Source organism: Enhydra lutris, unplaced genomic scaffold, assembly GCF_002288905.1.
Source record: "Enhydra lutris kenyoni isolate GAN:26980312 unplaced genomic scaffold, ASM228890v2 scaffoldscaffold29, whole genome shotgun sequence".
Taxonomy (NCBI): domain Eukaryota; kingdom Metazoa; phylum Chordata; class Mammalia; order Carnivora; family Mustelidae; genus Enhydra; species Enhydra lutris.
This window is the reverse complement of record NW_019154113.1, coordinates 10,571,983-10,592,996: the sequence shown is the minus strand read 5'-3', so window position 1 is coordinate 10,592,996 and position 21,014 is coordinate 10,571,983. Positions and strand designations below refer to the sequence as shown.

Sequence of the window (21,014 nt, the reverse complement as noted above, 5' to 3'; positions counted from 1 at the left end):
AGCAAGATGATATTAACAGTTGTAAACATGTATACAAATAACAAAACTTCAAAATACAGAAGTAAAACCTGACAGAACTAAAGGAGAAATATACAAATTCACAGTTATGATTGAGAGACCCAGCATTCCTCTCTAGGTAATACTAGTAGAAAGAAAATCACCAAGAGTATAGAAGAATTGAACCATCAACCAACTAGATCTAATAAACATTTATATAACTCTCCACTAAAAGCTAATTGACTAAAATATTTCTAAATGAATATAGAAGAAATTCTTTTTAGCATATTTGCAAGTTAAGCTATGAGAGGTGAATTAAATAATGTATTTGTGTCTTGCTAATGTGAACTACAAGTTTATGTTTACAACAACATTTTACAAAGCAGGAAAAAGTGGTGAAGTATTTTCAAAGCTAGAATGGCTCAGCATGAAATAAGTGAAATAATAATTTAAAAACTAGCTATCATTATCTTAAGTATTTACTCTGTGCCAAGCACTATTCTTCTCTTTATAAAGAGAATTCATTCAGTCCTCACAAGAGGCCATTGAGGTAGTTACATATACAAATAATAATGAGAAAGAGAGCTCTTTAATAAATTAAGATATCAAAATTGGAAATTATAACAACAGTATCAGTAATGATTAAAAAAGCTTTTCTTGACTAAATACTTTTTCTGCTTTTGACACTGGGCCTTAAACCTTGTCTTATTTGGTTTGCACACTGTGATGACTTGCCCCTAATAGTGCATCTAAGTAAAATGTGACACAGCAAAATTCCAAATCATGGAGTCTGTCTCTGGAACCCAAGTTCTTTATCCCTGCATTACCTTCTGAAGATGCCCATTTCATCCTGGAAGAAGCTGTTGCCTGTCCCGGTGGTCATCCAGTGATCCAGCAAAAGCTGTAGATTCTCATAGTCCTGCTCTTCCAAAGGCAGTGACTTCCCAATGACTAAATATCCTGTCCTGTAAGATAGTGCTGGGTACAAACACTTGTCCTTGATCTTAGAAAATGTGTTTTCTTGTGGCTCTTGGCCTATTTTATCCTCAGCCAAACATGGCAATGTAAATACAGGCCAGATCAGAATTACCTGACTCTGCTGTTCTTTTTCATACTGAAAGGATTTATTATGAGCTACTTGACACATAGAATAAGGTTTATTTCTCCAAAGTTGATTTTTTTTGGATTAAACCCCTAAGACCTTCAGATAATTTTCTTTTTTTAAAAAATTTATTAGTTTTCATTATGATAAATGTACTCTTTAATCCCTATCCCCTATTTACCCCATCTACAACCCCCTCACCCCCGTAACTATCAGTTTGTTCTCTTGGTTTCCATCTCTCTCTCTTTCCTTTGATCATTTATTTCTCAAATTGCACATATGAATGAGGTCATACATTATTTGTCTTTTTCTGACTTATTTCAATTAGTATTTTTCTTTTTAGCTCTACTCATGTTGTTGCAAATGGCAAGATTTCCTTCTTTTTTATGGCTGAATAGTATTAGTGTGTGTGTGTGTGTGTGTGTGTATCTTTATCCATTCATCTCTTGATGAATATTTAGGCTGCTTCCATAGAGTTTGGCTATTATAAATAATGCTGCAATAAACATGGGGTGCACGTAACACTTTGAGTTAGTATTTTTGTATTCTTTAGGTAAATACACAGTAGTGGAATTCCTAGATCAAAGGGTAGATCTATTTTGATTTTTTAGAAGCCTCCATGCTGTTTTCCATAGTGGCTGCATCAATTTGCATCCCCACCAATAGTACATGAGGGTTCCTTTTTTCTCCACATCTTTGCCAATATTTGTTGTTTCTTGTGCTTTTGATTTTAGCCATTCTGACAAGTGTGAGGTAATATATCATTGTGGTTTTGATTTGCATTTCTCTGATGATGAGTGGTATTGAACATCTTTTCATGTGTCTGTTGGTCATCTGGGTGTCTTTGGAGAAGTGGCTGTTCATGTCTTCTGCCATTTTTAATTGGATTATATGTTTTCTGGGTGATGACTTATATAAGTTCTTTATATATTTTGGATACTAACCCTTTATCAGATATGTCATTTTCAAATATCTTCCCCCATTCAGCAGGTTGCCTTTTAGTTTTGTTGATTGTTTCCTTCATTGTGCAGAAGATTTTTATTTTGACATAGTACCAATAGGTTATTTTTTGTTTTATTTCCCTTGCCTCATGTGATATAGCTAGAAAAATGTTGCTATGTCCAATGTCAAAAAGATTACTGCCTGTGTTCTCTTCTAGGATTTTTATGGTTTCAGATCTCACATTCAGGTCTTTAATCCATTTTGAGCTTATTTTTGTGGATGGTGAAAAAAGTGGTCAATTTAATTCTTTTGCATCAAGATTTGACTTTGACTTGATCCCTAATGAGTCCAACCTGTAATATGTCAAATCACCCCTTTTCCTGCATAGTATTTACCACTCTGTATAATTACATATTATTTGTGAAGCATTCCTGTAATTCACACCTGTTTGCGGGAAACACTTTCAATCACATATTCTGAAGCTAAAGCTCTGAAGCTTGCATTTCTTGAGATTTCCCTTATAGTTTTGTCAATTTTTCTGACTTGGTACATTGGAACAAGAACAGGCCTCTTACTTCTATAAATGCTTTTCTCTTTAGTCAACCTTATTTTTACTATAAAGTTTTAAGATAATGAGGTGGAATTTTTGTCAACATGAGTATGTGTGTATCCTTCAAAATGCACCTGTCTTGCTGGAAAGGAAGATGGTAACTTTATTTTTTTTTTTAAGATTTTATTTATTTATTTGACAGACAGAGATCACAGGTAGGCAGAGAGGCAGGCAGAGAGAGAGGAAGGGAAGCAGGCTCCCTGCTGAGCAGAGAGCCCGATGTGAGGCTCGATCCCAGGACCCCAGGATCATGACCTGAGCCGAAGGCAGAGGCCCCAACCCACTGAGCCACCCAGGCGCCCCGGAAGATGGTAACTTTAAAGCAGGGATTGGCCAACTACACTCTGCTGCATTTATGTAAATAAAGTTTTATTGGAACACAGCCACACTCATTTAGGTGTTGTCCATGTCTCCTTTGGTGCCAAACAGCAGAACTGAGTAATCGTGATACACCATGTGGCCTGTAAAGTCTTAAATATTTACTAACTGATTTCATACAGAGAATCTTTGTCTACCCTGGTTCAAACACTAAAAGGTACTGGTTATTTGATAATATTGATTAAAGATGCTGTTATTGTGTTGGTAAATTTTGGCTCTGCTTTCCCTGGGGCAACATAAGAAAGTAGTCTTTTTTCCCCGCGTTTTAGTTACGAAACAAATATTGTATGTGTAGAAATTATGTGTGTGTGTGTGTGTTTAGGGTAGACAACATGAGTTAATTACATGCATTGTGAAATGAGTACCACAATCAAGTTAATTAACACATTAACTTGTTAATTTGTAAATTTCACCTCACATATTTAGAACTTTTGTGTATGTGTGATGAGATCACAGAAGATTTACTCTCTTAGCAAACTTCAACTCTTCATGGCTATTATTAAAAAAAAAAACAATAAGAGATCACAAGTTTTGGTGAGGATGTGGAAGACAGCCCTTGTGCACTGTTGTTGGAAGGTAAACTGATACAGACACATGGAGAACAATATGGAGGTTCCTCAAAAAACTGAAACTAGAAGTATTATATGACTCTGGGTATATATATCCTTCCAAACTAAAATCAGCATTTCCTCACTCCCTCACTCCCTTGTTCACTATAGCATTATTCACAGTTGCCAAGATGAGGAAACAATCTAAGTGGTTATTGAGGGATGAATGGATAAAAATACATGTGTGTGTGTAACACACACACACACACACACACACACACAATGAGATATGAGTTAGGCATCTGGATAGGAGGAAATCCTGCCATTTTCAACAACATGGCTGAACCGGGAGGGAGGACATTAAGTGCAGTGAACTAAGTCAGAGAAAGCAGTCTTCTGATGAAACATTCTTTTCACATCAACCTCACAGTTCCATTCATGACTGGAATTTTTCTATGGTTCCTCTGACAAAAATGTTAAAAATTCAGTGCCTTAAAAATGCTTTAAGGGGCGCCTGGGTGGCTCAGTGGGTTAAAGCCTCTGCCTTCAGCTCAGGTCATGATCCCAGGGTCCTGGGATCAAGCCCCGCATCAGGCTCTCTGCTCAGGAGGGAGCCTGCTTCCCTTCCTCTCTCTCTGCCTGCCTCTCTGCCTACTTGTGATTGCTGTCTGTCAAATAAATAAATAAAATATTTAAAAAAATGCTTTAAAAATATTTGTAAACATTACCAACCAAATGTTTCTGTCTCAGTCCCTTAGTGGAACGTGTGAGACTTTCCAGTCACATCTTACCTTCAATGTGCTTAGATACTACTGAGAAGGCTCATTTGTGTTCTCTCTCCTCACTTTGTGTTTTCTAGGAGCCGCTGCGGTTGTTTCCCACACAGAGGAGCTCTCTCATGGAGTGACTTGCTGGGCCTTCAGGCAGCCATGGAGGATAAACCATCTGTCTGGGGCTCTTTGAAACAGCGGACCAGGCCTTTGTTAATCAACTTGAGCAAGAGGAGGGTGAAAAAGAACCGGAACCAGCCCCTAGACCTACAGGCAAGGCGTTCCCTGGACCGCCGCCTCAGCCTCTCTGTCCCTGACCTCTTGGAGGCTGAGGCCTTGGCCCCAGAGGGCAGGCCTTATTCTGGGCCCCAGTCATCCTACATCTCGGTGCCCAGCAGCCTGTCGACAGCGGGGATCTTGCCCAAGAGCAGCAGTAGCTCCTTGAAACAGTCTGAGGAGGAATTGGACTGGAACCAGGAAGAAGCAGGCTACCTCCGTGTGGTGGAAACGGACTCCGAGGAGGCCTATGCCTCTCCCTCCGAGGACAGGAGGCCTTCCAGCAATGGCATCCTGGATCTGCTGCAGAAGACACCGGCTGGAGAGGAGGCCCTGGAGGAGCCAGAGGTGAGACCAGGGCTGGGCACTTTCCTGCTTCTTCTTCTGTTTTTCTCCTTTCTATGTGTACTCCTTGCCCTTGGAAGATTTGGTTTGGAGTTATTTTTGTGGTTAGCTTGGATGGAGAGAATGTCATTTATAAGAATTTAAATTCAGGTAATATTGATTGCGCCCGCTTTTCCCATTCGTTTTAGGGTTGACCTCTATGTATTTTAAAACTATTACAAATAACCTCTCTGGGATACTTTAAGGCATTAAAAGCCCTATTGGATGAGTTTTCCTTTTTCCATGTTCCTGGCAAAGAAATTAAAAACATAATTTTTCCTCAAACTTTTTGCTTTAAGTGTGTGTGTGTGTGTGTCTCTCTCTCTCTCCACCACTGCTCAGTGTTATGGTAGACAAAAATACATGTTAATATTCCTTTAAAAAAAAAGATGAACCATGAAAGACTGTGGACTCTGAAAAACAATCTGAGGGTTTTGGAGGGGCGGGAGGTTGGGTGAGCCTGGTGGTAGGTATTACGGAAGGTACGTATTGCATGGAACACTGGGTGTGGTGTATAAACAATGAATTCTGGAACACTGAAAAGAAATTTAAAAAATTTAAAAAAAATAAAAATAAAAAATTAAAAAATAATTAAATAAAATAGATGAAAAGTGTTCCCCAAATGTGGAAGAGGGAGGTTGAAGACTTGGAGTCAGAGTAAAATTTTTGGATGTCCTGTTGCTGGCTTTGAAGGTAAATGGAGGACACATGAACCAGCGAGTATAGGTGGCTCTGAAAGCTGGGATAGAAAAGAAAACATATTCTCCCCAGACTTCCAGAATGAACTCTTCTATGTAGACAGTGATTTTAGCTCAGGGAGACCTATTTCAGATTTCTGACTTCAAAAACTATCAGAGAATAAACTGATTTGTTAAAAAAAAAAAAAAAGATTTTATTTATTTATTTGAAAGAGAGAGAGAATGAGCAGAGAGAGGGGGAGAAGCAGACCCGCCTGCTGGGCAGGGAACCTGACATGGGGCCTGATCCCAGGACCTTGGGATCATGACCTGAGCCGAAGGCAGTCACTTAACTGACTGAGCCACCCAGGGACCCCTGCATATTCATCTTCCTAAGAAATGTATGAATGTGTCTCTCCGTTTGACTGTCAGAGGGTTTGAACTTGCTCCAGTCTCACTCGTATGTGTGTGCATGTGTGTGTGCTTGTGAACGCGTGTGCGTGTTTGCCTGTGGACAGCTTCACTTGCATTCTCTAAAAAAAACCAAAAAGAAACTGAAGGATGCAAATTCTTATGGTCTCATTGATTTTTTAATGCTTTAGTATTTCGATGAGCTAAAATAGCCAAGTACAATTATGAGAAAATCTTATATATCTAGAACAAGTTTAATATAAATTCAGTCCCCAGATCAGTAAATCATGGTGACTGGTTTAATCAGTTTTTTTTTTTTTTTTTTAAGATTTTATTTATTTATTTGTCAGAGAGAGAGGGAGAGAGAGCGAGCACAGGCAGACAGAGTGGCAGGCAGAGACAGAGGGAGAAGCAGGCTCCCCGATGAGCAAGGAGCCCGATGTGGGACTCGATCCCAGGACGCCGGGATCATGACCTGAGCCGAAGGCAGCTGCTTAACCAACTGAGCCACCCAGACGTCCCTGTTTTGTTTTTTTTTAATTCCCCATCAGTGACACTAAAGTAGGTTACAGCTTTGAGGGAAGAAGTGAATTTTTTTTTTTTTTTTTTTGTGGAGACTCTAGGTTCCTGTTATAATTGCATACAAACCTGGGTATTCAACTGGGATTTTTGGTTTTACTTTCAGAACCAAAGCCTGTTATATATTGGGGTGTCGTATATTTATTTTTAATTGTGTCATACGTTTGGGTGTCATTATGGAATGGATCATGGATATCTGGAGGATGTAGTGACCAGATTCCTTTGGAAACTTGATGATAAGTCACCATTAACCATTCAATGACTTAACTGTCTTTTCCCTTACCACTTACTTTTATGAAATTCTTTTTGTAACCATGTTACAGTTTTTACCATTGTTTATAAATTTGAAATATGTTTTTCCAGTAATCAAAATATAAATCAGGTGAATTATTAAACATTATTCATAATTCATAGTTCGATGTGAAGGGAGTAATTATATCCAATGTAGAATCGGATACTGAAGTTTATCTTCTTGTTACATTATTAACTGATCAGAAGAAAATGGGTGGGTTTTTTGGCTTTGATAGGCTAACACTCTCAGATTAGAATTCTTCTTTTAAGATTAGTTTTTTACAAAAGATTTTATTTTTATTTATGAGCGAGAGAGAGAGAAAGCAGGAGCATGGAGGGAGGAGGAGAGGGAGAGGGACAAGCAGACTCCTGCTGAGCGGGGAGCCTGATGTGGGGCTCAATCCTAGGACCCTGAGATCATGACCTGAGCAGAAACCAAGAATCAGACACTTAACTGAGCCACCCAGGTGGTCCTAGAATAATTTTTTTTTTTTTTTAGGTTAGCGCCGTGAAGTTGTTTTGCTGACTATAAATATTTGAGTACCTACTCTAACTCAGGCACCATAAAGGTTGTGACTAGAAATAGAGATGGATAGGAAAGTGACCCTAACTTTAAGTTATGAGGTATTAAGAGACAGCTTTGTATAGCTCTAAAGGAAGCATAAGAGGCAAGAAGATATTGGAACTGTCTGCGCAAAACATCTAAGCCTTGCCTTTGGCAGCCTGGCGGATGGAGGATATCAGTGCATGGGGACGGACAGGCATTGTGACAGGACGTGAGGGCTTGTGCAAGCTGGCATAGATTTGATAGGTGAGGAAATATGGTGGACACCACCTGAAGTGTGAATGGGGTAGTTAGGAGGTGGTGAGCATTTTGCTGCTCCTGACATAGGTGTTTGAGGAACTTTCCGGTGTGATGTGTACTAGGAAGGGTGGTCTGTGTTGAGGGGCTTTTTATGGATGGTAAATGGATGGTTGGTAGTGGTTACTTTCTCTTCTCTGGGCTAAATGCAAAACTCTTGGAATAATTTAAAAAATTATTTTAAATAATTTTGCTTTTTAACTCACCCATTTAAAAGAAAACAAACTCTTTTTTTAATATTTTATTTTGAAGTCATCTGTGCACTGAACGTGGGGCTTGAACCCACAACCCTGAGATTAAGAGTTATGTGCTTCATCAGCTGAGCCAGCCAGGAGTCCCCAAACCTCTTTTTTGAATACAAATCTTCTGCTTCTCTTTTCCTGTCCTAGGACATACAAGGTAGAAACTGAGACTGATCCTCCCATGGCCACTTGAGTGCTATGTATCTGGTTGGTTTGAGGAGGGTGGCGGGACTGGGCTGTAGCTAATCAGGCCTATGGGATCACATGTGGTCAAGTGCATTGCTCTGCCTATCCCCCTTTTGAGCTCCCTTCCACCATATTGAGTGGGCTTCCCCCACTACCCGAGGATCTAGAATTTATTAAATGGTATAGAAGTTAGCCACTCCCTTGCTTATCTTCCCCACAAGGCTGTGTAATTTGGTCTGTGGGTAGGTCTAAAGGAGTCATGTCTAATTTGTCTTCGTTTTCTTGGGGCCTTGCTGTGTGCCTGACACAGAGAATGTGCTCAATCACTATTTATGTATGAGGAAATCAACGATAGTAATGTATCCATTCGTGTTCCTACAGTTTTTATCAGTGTCTTTATTGTGAGTTCTCTTCAGTTTATGATTTCATTAAAGTCAGAATTTCTTTGTTTATTTGTTTAGGATTTTTTGGAAAGAAACATACTGTAAATGAAATTTCTATCTATATGATTTCACTGAAAACAGAGATTTAGACAGGTGTAGACTTTTCAACCCAAGTCAGATACTAGCCTTAAATCTGAATGTGTTTTTCTCTGTCTTTTTTTCAATGAAGATGGAAGTTTTGGTGAATCCATGTCATGTGAGTTTGGGGGTTGGTGAATCTCTATCTAGGATACAGGTTATCTCTTTTCTACCTGATGAATAGTGGACAGGTGACTGTCACTTTCATGGAATGGGAGAAGCAATGAGGAGGGAAGAAAGGATTGGTGTGGACTGGGTTGTAGCTAATCAGGCCTATGGGATCACACGTGGTCAATTGCATTGCTCTGCCTATCCCCTTTTTGAGCTCCTTCCACCATGTTGGGGTACCACAAGGACAATAAGATGTTTGCTGAGTATTCTTGGTGTGGCTGATTTTATTTGTAGCTTTCCAGAGCTGGGAGGGGTAAAGCAAGGAACATCTGTGGTTCAAGTACCCATTGATGTTTGTCTCACATGTTTTATGTCCAAGGGCAACTTCAAGGCTGAACCTGCAGCAGTGGGCTAACACCCCAGATAATGATGTTGGCTGAGTGTCTTCCAATTTTTTCCCCACTCCTGTCAGGGTCAGCAATGAAGTGAGGTGCGGGTTTACATTTAGGGGAAACGGAATGAGAAAGCAAAGAAAAAAATTAAGAGGGAAGAGAAAAAAGGAATATGAGAATGTAGACGCCACATGGAAGTCTGAAATAGTCAAGTCTGGAATAGTCTCACTGTGGTGCTCAACCATCCCCAAGACCAAAGTGGAAGAAAGTCATTTTAGAATAAAGGATGCATTTGCTGGAAGAGGATTCTCTAGACTTTTCTCTTGGGTCCCAGATTCATACCACACTGGATAGTCCACGGAAACCTGATCTCAACTTGTTCTGGCAGAATTCTCTCTCTCTGAAGTGCTCTCACAGATACAAACATTTGTTTCTTGGCAACATCACCATTATGCACCAGGTGGCACCAGTGAAATGCCGTGAAATGATGTTAGACTGTTCCGCTTTCCTTGCTTCTCATGGTTTCTGTAATCTTCAGTGACCCATCTCACATCTGTCTTCTCCTCTCACATAAATTCTCTCATCCTTCAAAGCCCAGCTGAAAATTTCTTTCCCTGTCTGGGTTTCCTGACTATATAATCTGTATCTTCCCCCTACCTTTGTTTACACAGCATGTCACTTTTGCTGTCATGGAACACTAACCTCATTCTGCTTTCTGTAGAAATCTGTAGAGGGAGAAAGGATTTGGAGTAAATAGAGGAAGTAGAGAAGGGAAGGCAAATGGGTAGTTGGCAAAGGTTTCACTGAGTAAGACCCTGAGAAGATCACTAGCTTCCAAGACTGTATTAACTGTCCACTGACCATCTGGCTTAGAGTACCAACTCATGATAACCCAATACCCATGAGACTGAGCTAGAAATGACAAATGTTGATTCATTTGCAATGAGAATTAAATACTGTGTAGACTCTCATATTTATTTTGATATAAACAGCTCACTGTGTCATTATTGTCAAGTTATTTGGGAAGTCAAATCATAATGAGCATCAACTTCATTAGAGTGGAGTGAGCAATAATTATATCAGGGCCTAGAAATACTTCCGAGAACCTGTTGGGTGTATTGGCTCCCTGAAGTCAGCCTACATTACAAGTCACATAGAATCAGGAGACTGTTTTGTGGACACAAATTCCTGAGAAGAGAATGGATAGGTTCTACACTGAATGGTGTAGATAGCCATCCATCTCCCAATAGCGACTGAATTCCAAATGAGAACTTGACATACTCACACTTCGTTTGGTTGGGCCAACGACATCCATGCCCACATGCCAACCTGCCTAGGCCATGAAGCCAAGGTTCTTAGAGTCCTTTGGGCTGGGCTCTCTCTTCCCTCCATAGGGTTCAGGAGTAAGTCCAAACTTTCACCCAGGTCTTCTTGCATGACCTTGTCCTCTTTTGGATTGACACACTATTTGATTAGCTGTGTAATTACCACTTTCAGTCAGGCTGAGAACCTCGCATGGTTGCCCGGCAACCAGATTGTCTCTTTTACATGACTTTGTATGTCTGGCCTCTTATGGATGAAAGGTGGTCTTACAGTTTTATCCTGCTTGCTGTCATCACCAAAACTTGGGGATAGGAGGTGGTAAAGGGCACCTTTTTTTATTGCCAAACCCCTCCACCATTTTGTATTTCATTGGTTGTTTAGAAGTTGGCAACTCTCTCTCTCTCTTTTTTTTTTTTTAATTTTTTTTATTTATTTGACAGACAGAGATCACAAGTAGGCAGAGAGGCAGGCAGAGAGAGAGGAGGAAGTAGGCTTCGCTGAGCAGAGAGCCTGATGTGGGACTTGATCCCAGGACCCTGGGATCATGACCTGAGCCAAAGGCAGAGGCTTTAACCCACTGAGACACCCAGGTGCCCCTTGAAGTCGGCATCTCTTATTAGATTGGGAGCTCCTGAGGAACAGACACCATGCCTTTTTTTCTTTCCATTCCAGCTTTCTGCACACCTCATTTATGTGGGGGGGAAATATATATATATATACACACACACACACACACACCCACACACACATTTTAAAATATTTAATTATTTATTTAAGTGGTGGGAAGAAGGAGAGGGAGAGCAAGAATCTCAAGCAGATTCTGCATGTTGAGCATGGAGCCCTGTGTGGGGTTCAATGTCACAACCCTGAGATCATGACCTGAGCTAAAACCAAGAGTTGGACACTCAACAGACTGAGCCACCCAGGGGCCCTTATGTGAAATATATTGACTCATGTTTCTCCACAGCTGATTTTCAAGCCACAGGCCATGCTAGGTAATGTGGGGCTGCATGAATTTCCGCTGGGTTGGGGAAGGTGGTGATACGTGGAGGCCTGGGGGAGGGAGGGCGGGCTCTAAAGGAATTCCTAAGTGTCAGGCTAAATACAGTTAAGGAGACCCAGGGGTAGAGTAGCTTCTTTTTTCTTCTTCTTTTTTTTCCCCCTTGCCTTTGTTCTTCTCATTTCCTTCCCCGGTACTCATTTTATAAGATACTCTCTCCTGCTTTATAAAGTCAGGTATTTATTGCCACTGGTTGCCCTCCTTGGTGTCGATGGTGGAGTTGAGCATAGGCCCAGATTTCACAAAGACAGTGACGAAGATCTGAGGTGATCCCAGCCCCTGATCCGTGCTGGATCACTGAGTGAGGTGAGTGGGGAGAAGTCACGTAGCAGGAGGTCAGGAAAGGGCCTGAAGAGGGAGGGCACATCTGCTCCAACTCAGGCAGGGAGTAAGCCAAGTCCCTGAGTTACATGCAAAATTTTAAGGCCAAAAAAAGTGGAAGGCTCTTAGCTCAGAAATAGGTTGAGGGCACAAGCACCTGACATGGTTTGCATATTATGTTTGTATTTATTAGTTATTATAATTGTTTCTACCATTACATTTCCCGAATGAAATGAGGGCCCGGAGGGTATAATGACTTACCTAACATCAGTGAGCTGGTAAGTGTTAGAGCCAGGATCTAAATCCAGGACTGTCTGAGTCCAAGTGCAAAACTCTGTGTACATCAGGAGTTTGGAAATGTGACGACTCACAGCCGCTGATCTAAAAAAGTTGGTAGTCAAAGGGAGATTTTTCTTTTTTAAGATTTATTGTAGAGAGAGAGCACCCACAAGCAGGGGGAGGGGCAGATGGAGAGAGAGAGAGAGAGAGAGAGAAGCTCCAGGAGTCTCCATGCTGAGTGCAGAACCCCCCAGTGCGGGGTTTGATCCCAGCACCCTGAGATCATGTCCTGAGCCAAAATCAAGGGCTGGGTGGGCGCTCAGTCGACTGAGCCACCCAAGTGCCCCTCAAAGGAAGGTAGTTATTTTTGTGTGTCCACTGTGCCCTTTTAAAGGCGAGGATAATTATAGTGGTTGAATGGCCTTATTATCGTGCTTAGCGACTAATAATCCTGAATGAAAGGATTATTGCCTCCTACCACCTCATTGTCCTTGTAGTCGCCCACTGGGGATTTCCTGTCATTTCATTTGGCAGTTGGGGTTTTAAATAACTAGCTTTGGTGCTAGCTTATGCAGATGAGTTGAGTGGTTTAGAGAAGTACTTTACCTTATCGGGAGGTTTCCAGAAACACTACCAGGCAACCACAGAGCTTCAGTTTCGTGACCACAGAGAAACACAGTGACAAACCAATACAGAGGAACTAGCTTACAGCTGGCACAACTGAACAGGTACATTAATTTCTCTACCTTTCAGTTACGTGTTCTGTACTGTTAGTGATTTATCTCCAGAATCATTCCTCACCATCACCGTGTCCGCGAGATGGGCACATCAGCCGTGTTCCAGGGTCTTTTGTGGGGTTGGCCTCTTTCTTCTTCTTCCCTCCCTCCTTTCTCCTCTGTTGAGTGCCTACTACGTGCAGATGCTGCTGTAGGCACCAGGAACACAACCGTCAACCGAACAGACAAACATCCACTTTCTCGTGGAGATCTCAACCTGATCCCAATGGGGGCAGGCTACAGATATGTTCAGAGAGGGCCAGGTGTAATGGAGAAAAACAAAGCAGAGAAGGTGATTGGGAGTGCTTGAACAGAGAAGTCCGGAAAGACCTCTTCTTCTGGGCTGGTCACATTTACCCAAAGACCTAGAGGAGGCAAGGAATTCAGGTGTGTCTGTGCCTGGAGAAAGAGTTCTCTAGAGGAGAGAAGAGTAAGCGTACAGGCTCCAGGAAGGCAGGGGAGTGCCTGGTGTGATTCAGGAATAGCAGGGCAGCAGTGTGAGGGGGCAGTGGTTGGGGATGTGAGTTACTTTGGAGGCTGTGTGCATCATGTGGGCTTTCCTTTTCTGTTGGGCAAGCTTGTGAGACCATAGGGCTACCTGGGGGTACCAGAGAGTGGGCTAAGAAGGAGCCCTTTGGGCTCAATACTGGTGTTGCTCACAGGCAGGGGTGAGTAGTATACAGGTCGTGCTTATGACACCTGCTGTAGACACTGGGAATAGCAGTAAGTGGAAGCTTTGCCTTGGAGGAGAGCCATGGAGGAAGCATGCACAGGTCGATGAGCTGTGCTTGGAAGGGGAGGGGGCACTGTCCTGAGACTTCATTACCAGCCCCCTCGCTCTGTTGTGATGAAAGTATCAGAGGGAAAGGGATGGTTGGAATGAAGGGAGGGACTTGGTTGGTTGACCACCTTCGTTGACCTTTTTCCTCCAATCTTCCTAAATACATCCCCTGCCTTAATAACAATCATACTAGTAAGACAGCAATAATAACAGAGAGGCAACACCAGTATCACTTTCTGAGAGGTTACATATAAGGAACTGTGCTTGGTAAAATATAAGAATATTATCTCATGGGACCACATCTGTTTGGGTCCCTCTATATACAAGCAGCCTAGTAAAGTGGCCCAGAGATAGCCTTTGAATGAATTAATTTTTCTCCAAATAATCTGTAAAGTAAGAATCTTTTTCGGCCCTTTTGGAGATGTTCTCATGTCTTGAATTTTAAGTAAATTTTGCAAGAACCCAAAGATAGGACGTAGAACAAGTAGGATTCGAAATCAGGTCTTTCTGACTCCCAAGTCTCGTCTCCCCCGCACAGAGCTGGGCATTCTAATTTTGGATTCTCCTGGGTAGGGGCACAGTGAAAAGAGTGGAGGACCCAGGACACTCCAGTAAAAGCCTAACTCTTTAATTTCCCTTCAGCAACCAATTATCCTCTTCACTTGGGCTTCCTTATTTGTACATTGGTGATACTGATGACAGCCTGGGGGCCCCTAACAGGAGCATGTGTATATTTGTAAATTACAAAGTGCTAAGAAAATATAAAGGGGACCATTATTCTTTTAAGCTACCTACTGGTAACAAGCGTGTAAACAGTGTGTGCAAGGTGAGTGGACAGATATTACCGAGCGTGAAAAGAAAGGTTGATTATACCAGGGGTTGGCAAACTTCTTCCACAAAGGGCCAGATAATAAATATATCTAGCTTTGTGGCCCACAAGCCTCTGTTGCAACACCCCAGCCCCCATACGGTATCGTGAGATCAGCCAGAGATAAACATGTCAATGAATAGATAGGACTGTGTTGCAAAGTTTAAGCCTTATCTGTAGAAACAGGTGATGGGTTGGATGTTGCTGACCACTGCTTTATACTGACGTGATTGAATAGGGCATATATGTATGCACACATGCACACACACACACGCATGTGTGACTTCTACTTTGCATCTCAGTATCCCAGGGTAATCACTTAAGAGAACAATCTTGGGGGTGTGTGTGGGGGAACTAAATAGGTAGCCCACTATTGTACAGTCAATAGCCCCTTTAAAAGTTGTGTATAAATTTAATAGGCATAGACTCAGCCATTTGGTAGACCTGAATTTTTCTCAACAGACGTCTTAATTTTGTCCTCTTATCGCCACGTGAGTTGTTTTGATTCTGTCACTGTATCCAGGCTCTGCGTTGGGGTCTGTCCAGCCATCCCATCTCCTCCGTGCATTTTGCTACTTCCTTTGTCTTGTAGGTGTTTGTGTGTATGAACGCTGCCATCCAGAGTGTCCCGATTCTCGGGAACCTAGATGCGGGTACAGTCGTTAAGTAAATCTGTATCCCATGTATTCTTTGCTATACTGATGTACTCTTGAGTATTTTTCAGAGACTGTAGAAGTGCTCTTCTCAGCCAGCATTTTACTCACTTAGCTTTTCTGGATGTGGGTTTATGTCTCCTTGTATTGAGGTTTAAATGCCCAGCGATTGTTCACATGGTTTATAATTTGGCTTCCTGTGTGTGCTTCATGGTGAGAGTGTTCAGAGGAGCCCCATGGGAGGTGGTATTTGTACAGGATCATGCTTTGTGCACACAAAAGGAAGATGTTTACTCTCATCTGTGTTTTGCTTTTAAGATCCTTGGTGAGTAGGGGAGATTTTCTTTTTTATATCATTGGCCCATCCATGTTCATATCTTCCCATATCCTGCTGAATTTTAATAAACCTGCATTCTTGCAGAGAGAGGACTCTCAACTAAAGAGAATGCAAAATATACTACCTTCCCACCAATTTCTATTTAGGTAGAAAGGAAATACCAATGCAAAGTCTGTGTCTTTAAAAACAAAACCAAACCAAAAGCACAAAACCACTCACCCAAAAAGCAGCAGTGAGAGTTGTGTGAGAGCTGGCTAACCTTATACTAGTTTTTATGCTAAAATGTTGGTGCTGTATTTTTTAATGTTTCTATGTAATTAGACTGTTTTGTCATATTAAACTTTTTTTCTTTTTTCTTTCTTTCTCTTTTTTTTTTTTTTTTTGAGAGAGAGAGAATGCATGAGTGGTGAGGTGGGGTGGAACAGAGGGAGAAGAAGAGAACGAATCATAAGCAGACTCCATTCCCTGTTCAGAGCCTGATGCGAGGCTCAGTTTCACAACCCTGAGATCATGACCTGAGCCGAAATCAACAGCTGGACACTTAACCTACTGAACCACCCAGGTGCCCCTGTCATAGTAAACTATTTAGTGTTCATGGTATTCAATATTATTTACCTTTCCCTGAGTCCTTGGAAATCATTTGGTTGAAATGTTTGAAACCTGCACTTGTTGGATAAATTATGGCTCATGTATTCAGTGGAATAGTATTCAGCAATGAAAAAGATTTAAACGATTTATGCAGAGGACCACTTGGATGGATTTCAAAGGCATTGTGCTTAGTGAAATATGTCAGATGTCAGATTTGCATACAGTATGAGTCCCTGTGCAGGATATTCTGGAAAAGGTGAAACTACATCGGGACGACAGCCTGGACCCCAGTGGGGCTGCATGAATGAGTGCTATCAGGGAACAGAACTGTTCTGTCCTGATTATTGTCATGGTCCCACAAATCTATACATGGGTTAATAATTGTAATGCTCTATACAACAATTTTTGTGTGTTAACTTTTCAAAAGTCAAATAAAAAACAGAGTGCTTGATTATGCTTGTTGAGAATATCAAAAATATATCCTTGTGATTGTGGGATACCAGGGATTCCTATGAGGAAAGTCATAACTGTGCTCTTTTTAAAGAAGAACTCATTGATGCAGTTACTAGGTTTACAAAGAAGTGAAATCATATAACTTCTACTCAGTGGATAATACCTTAGTCTATGCAGAATGGAAGGGAATAGTCAAGGTTATGTGTCCCCCAGCAGCCGTAACTTGGTCCTCGGTGCCCATGTAGCATTTCTTCTCTTCTTTATGTGATCACTTTCCTTCGTTGGTGCGTATATATGGTGTGTGACAGTTACGGTGGCTGTGGGAACCATAACTTTAAGTTCTGTGACTTTTCTGTGAGTAAAACCAGCCATAATATTGAATTAATGTCATTCTTCACATTTAATTTCCATGTTGTTGTAAGTGGAAGACTTATCACATATTTGAATAAGAGCTCTGTGCTCATGTTTGATAGCGTGTAAGTGACGGTGGTTGTGTGGACTCATTTTGTCCCTTAATTAATGTTATCATTAAGTACAGAGAGGCCAATTTGGGGGAGAGCATGTTTGGTGTGCCCTCTGAGGGGTGACGCTTTAAAGCCCCTATCCGTTCACTGTTCTCCTTGGTGATAGAAGATTCTGGGCCACCACAATCTTTGGATCTTTGGCTAATAACTCTGCACTCTGAATGGAAACTTTGAGCCCAGCACTGGTAGGTTTGTGAGGTTTGTGAGACTGCAAAATGGGAGACATTACCAATGGGTCTTCAGGCTGCAGAGGATCAGACAGGAGATGTTTTTTGTTGGTTCTGCCCATGAAGATGTGGCTGGTCTCTCTTGGGTTTGTAAATCAGGCAGAAGAGTTGCTAAGCTTCCAGGAAATAATAGTGTGCAGTGTAAAAGGCATGAGGGCAAACATTGAAATTGGGGGAGTAGAGTGAGATTCAGATTGTCCTCCTAACGCGGTCTTCGGATAGTCCTGTCCAACCACCCTAGGATGTGTTTTTCCATAGAGCAACATGGGAGGTATGAAGAGCCAGAGAGGAGGGTGACTAGTGAAGGCCCTGCTGGAGCCTCTCTTCCGGTCTGCTAACAGGTCTCCCACACAGAGGGTTGGGGCTCCTTTCCTGCCTGGGCAGCAGTGGTCCTTCCAGGGCCAGGGGCCTCTAGTGGCTGCAGTGCTGGGAGCCTAGGGGAAAGGTCAAAGTGTCTGAAATCACCCTTGTGATCGTGGTGAATGAATGAGAAGATGAATTATATACACAGTCAAGGGACATCAGGGCTGGGACGGGTGGAGAAAGAGGCCTGTGTGAGAACCACAGACGCAGGAGCCATGGGGCCTCCGTTCTAAGTGGGGAGGACGTGTGAGGCTTCAGACCATCCTGGGATCAGGGACCATTGCTGCCTGGTTATAGCATTTCATGATGTCACTGCCTGCAGAGGGGGTGGACCAGAGGACCCTAGTTTGTCTGCAACCCCTCACCATCCCTGCATCTCCTGGGGGCTACTGCTTGGGAACCCAGATTCTCTTGCTGCCTGAAGCTCTACTTGAGACACACACACACACACACACACACAATATGTGTGTGTGTGTGTGTTCATGTCTTGGAAGGTAGCCTACCCTCCAGGCAGGATCTCTGACTTGTGTTTGGCCCTCCCTGATGAGCACTGTGGATGGGAAGGACCAGTGACCACAGTGCTCCTAGTCCTCATGTCTACTCTCAGAGGTTCATGGTCATCAAAGCTGTCTTTGCAGGTTGACTGCCTGCCTGAGTTTGCCTGAAACTTTGGAGTTACCCAGCCTTGTTTGGAGGGAGAAATCCCCTGTTTCTCACACAATAAATTAGTCCTGGCTAAGTAAGGCACCAGCCCGACAGGAACGTATCCAAAATGCGGGAAGACCATTAATTCATGTCCCTTACACTCTGCCTTTCCATGCAGACAGCTGTCCTTATCTCCAGCCCAGAACACCTCAAGGGGTCCGAGAGCTCTCCTGGACCCTGCATCTGTGCATCTAAAATCTGCACAGTGGATATGTTTACTGTATCCCATACTAACTACCGACCATTTCCTTGCCCTGTGGGATCATTTCATGGGTACCTTCAGTTAGGAAACCCACACCCCTCCCATTCTGAGCTTTCGTTCAGAATTCTATTTTTTACTTTTTGCTTGGTGATTGTACAGACTCTGGAAGATAGGGTGGGAGGAAGGTCTTCCAGATCGCATTTTGAAATGTTCCCTCCTGAGCGATGAGCCCAGGTCTCCGCCATGTGATCTGCCCACTTCTCTTTGGTGGCAGAGGACCAGGGAGGCCCGCCATGGGAGGGACATGGTGGGAGGGCTCAGCTGCTCCCACTTCATGCTGCCTGCCTGCTAGAGCCTGGATGAATGAGGGATGGCAGAGCAGCCTGGTGGTAGAGCAGAGTCAGCCTTATCCGTCCTCCGATCGAGGACTAAGTTGGCAGAGGCTGTAGCCAGAGGGGCTCTACCGAATCCAACTGTTATTACCAACACTGGCCACGTCTGCGGGAAGGCAGCCTGCGTACTCGAAATTGACCATGCAGATGGCAGACTCAAAGCGAATGACCTGATAAAGGCTATCTATCTCTGTAGGCGGATACCATTTTGCCTTTTGAAAGCGGGATTGGTTTTTTTTTTCTTTTTTTACAGAAGCTATGTGAAAGTGGCGATCTGAATGCTTCTCTGACATCCCAACAATTTGAAGAACAATCTGTGAGTGACGTTTCTTAAAAAGAAACACTGGAGTAAATATAATTTCTTAGCAAATGTGTTGATCTGTATTTCTTTGCCTGTTTTTAAAGCATGCTGAAGCGGATCCACCTACAAAGGCAGGCCTTGCACATTATGGCTGGGAAAGATTAATTCAGGGTCTATCGATCTGTCAGTCTGGGACCAATTTTTCTAAAAATACAGAGCAGCTAGGCAGTTGAGTGGGACGGTAAAGGAGACAAAGCTGTTCGGAAGTGCTTTGAAACCTGGATGGGGGAAACTTTCAAAAGAAGGCTGTCAAGGGAGACCCAGCCACAAAATCGATTAATTGAATGTCCAATAAGTGAACGATAAATTACTTTATCTGTCCTTTCTCTTTGGAAAGACAAAAATTTGAACTAGAGTGCAAAGTTCTATTTCAACACTGTAGTTGGATTCATTGAATAAATATTAAAAAATGGACTTGGAGTCGACCTTGTGGCCGGTAGGAGTTGATGAATTCCTGGACAGGGAAGTGAGCCATGTTGAGGGGAGGCAAGACTGAGGGTAAGTGGAGGAGACACCACGGTGGGGGCAGGGAATGGAAGAAAAGTATGCAAAGGGGAGAGCGCTCAAAGTGTGTCACATGTGGACATGGGAAGGGTATGTACCCGACGGATGTGTGGGCTCCGGGCTGATGGTGGAATGGTCGTGAACAGAAATGTAGAGGAGGTGTGCCAGGGTGGAAAGGTTTGGTGGGAAAGGGGAGAAAATGAGGAAGTCGCTTTGCATCTGAGTCTGGACCCATGTCTGTGGGACACACGTGGAATCCACAGGTGCTACTCCCTCCCTCTGGGCTGCCCCTTGAGTTCCAGAAGAAAGAATCCTACCAGAAATCACTGAGCTTAAGGGTATGTCAGATACTGGCTTACCACGTGTGTGATTATGTTGGGGCAGAGTTAAGATTGCAGAGATATGATCGGGAATTCTGGTAAAAAATCCCACTGGGGAGAAACATGAAGGATGTGCTAATAAATCATTGTAGCCAGGTCATCAAGCTTGGGGGTGGGAGATGCAGCTTGAAGATTTGCCTCTGTAGTGACTTTTGCTTTGGCTCTGAAATTCTCTCCCTCGGTCGCCAAACAGCAGACTTAACCTACTTCTCTGTCTGTGTAGATGTTTGGGGAAGCCGGCGATGGCTTGAGTAACCTGCCCAGTCCTTTTGCCTACCTCCTCACCATCCACCTGAAGGAAGGCCGGAACCTGGTCATCCGGGACCGCTGTGGTAAGCCTGGCACATCCGCGTCTGTACTCTTGTCTCTACGTGTTTAGGCCGCCTTTCCCATCTTCTGCAACAGAGTGGAGCTCAAATCTACACCCCTTAGGTATCAAGGCCTTTGCAGCAAAGTATTTAAATCCCCTGAATCTTACTGTCCTTTACTGTTATTAAATTAATAACAATAATGATAATAGTAATAATCACATAAAGTTGTTTTAAATGAGATAAGACGACGGTAATAGCTTTATGCCTGGCATATAGCAACTGCTCAAGAAAATGGTCCTTTGATTCTACTTTAATTATGCATAAGAA

At 42.7% G+C, this 21,014-nt stretch overlaps 1 protein-coding gene across 2 annotated transcripts in view; it reads left to right on the top strand.

The window, feature by feature from the left end:
• Positions 1 to 4,442: 4,442 nt before the first annotated feature.
• The window catches only part of LOC111152600 (multiple C2 and transmembrane domain containing 2), a 180,962-nt gene continuing 164,390 nt past the window's right edge, over positions 4,443 to 21,014 (top strand). For both annotated transcript variants that reach the window (XM_022511120.1, XM_022511119.1), the window contains exons 1-3: positions 4,443 to 4,971; positions 19,385 to 19,447; positions 20,600 to 20,708. In XM_022511120.1, coding sequence (XP_022366828.1) covers positions 4,507 to 4,971; positions 19,385 to 19,447; positions 20,600 to 20,708 — 637 coding nt within the window. In that variant the 5' untranslated portion in view covers positions 4,443 to 4,506. The remainder of the gene's footprint in view (positions 4,972 to 19,384; positions 19,448 to 20,599; positions 20,709 to 21,014) is intronic.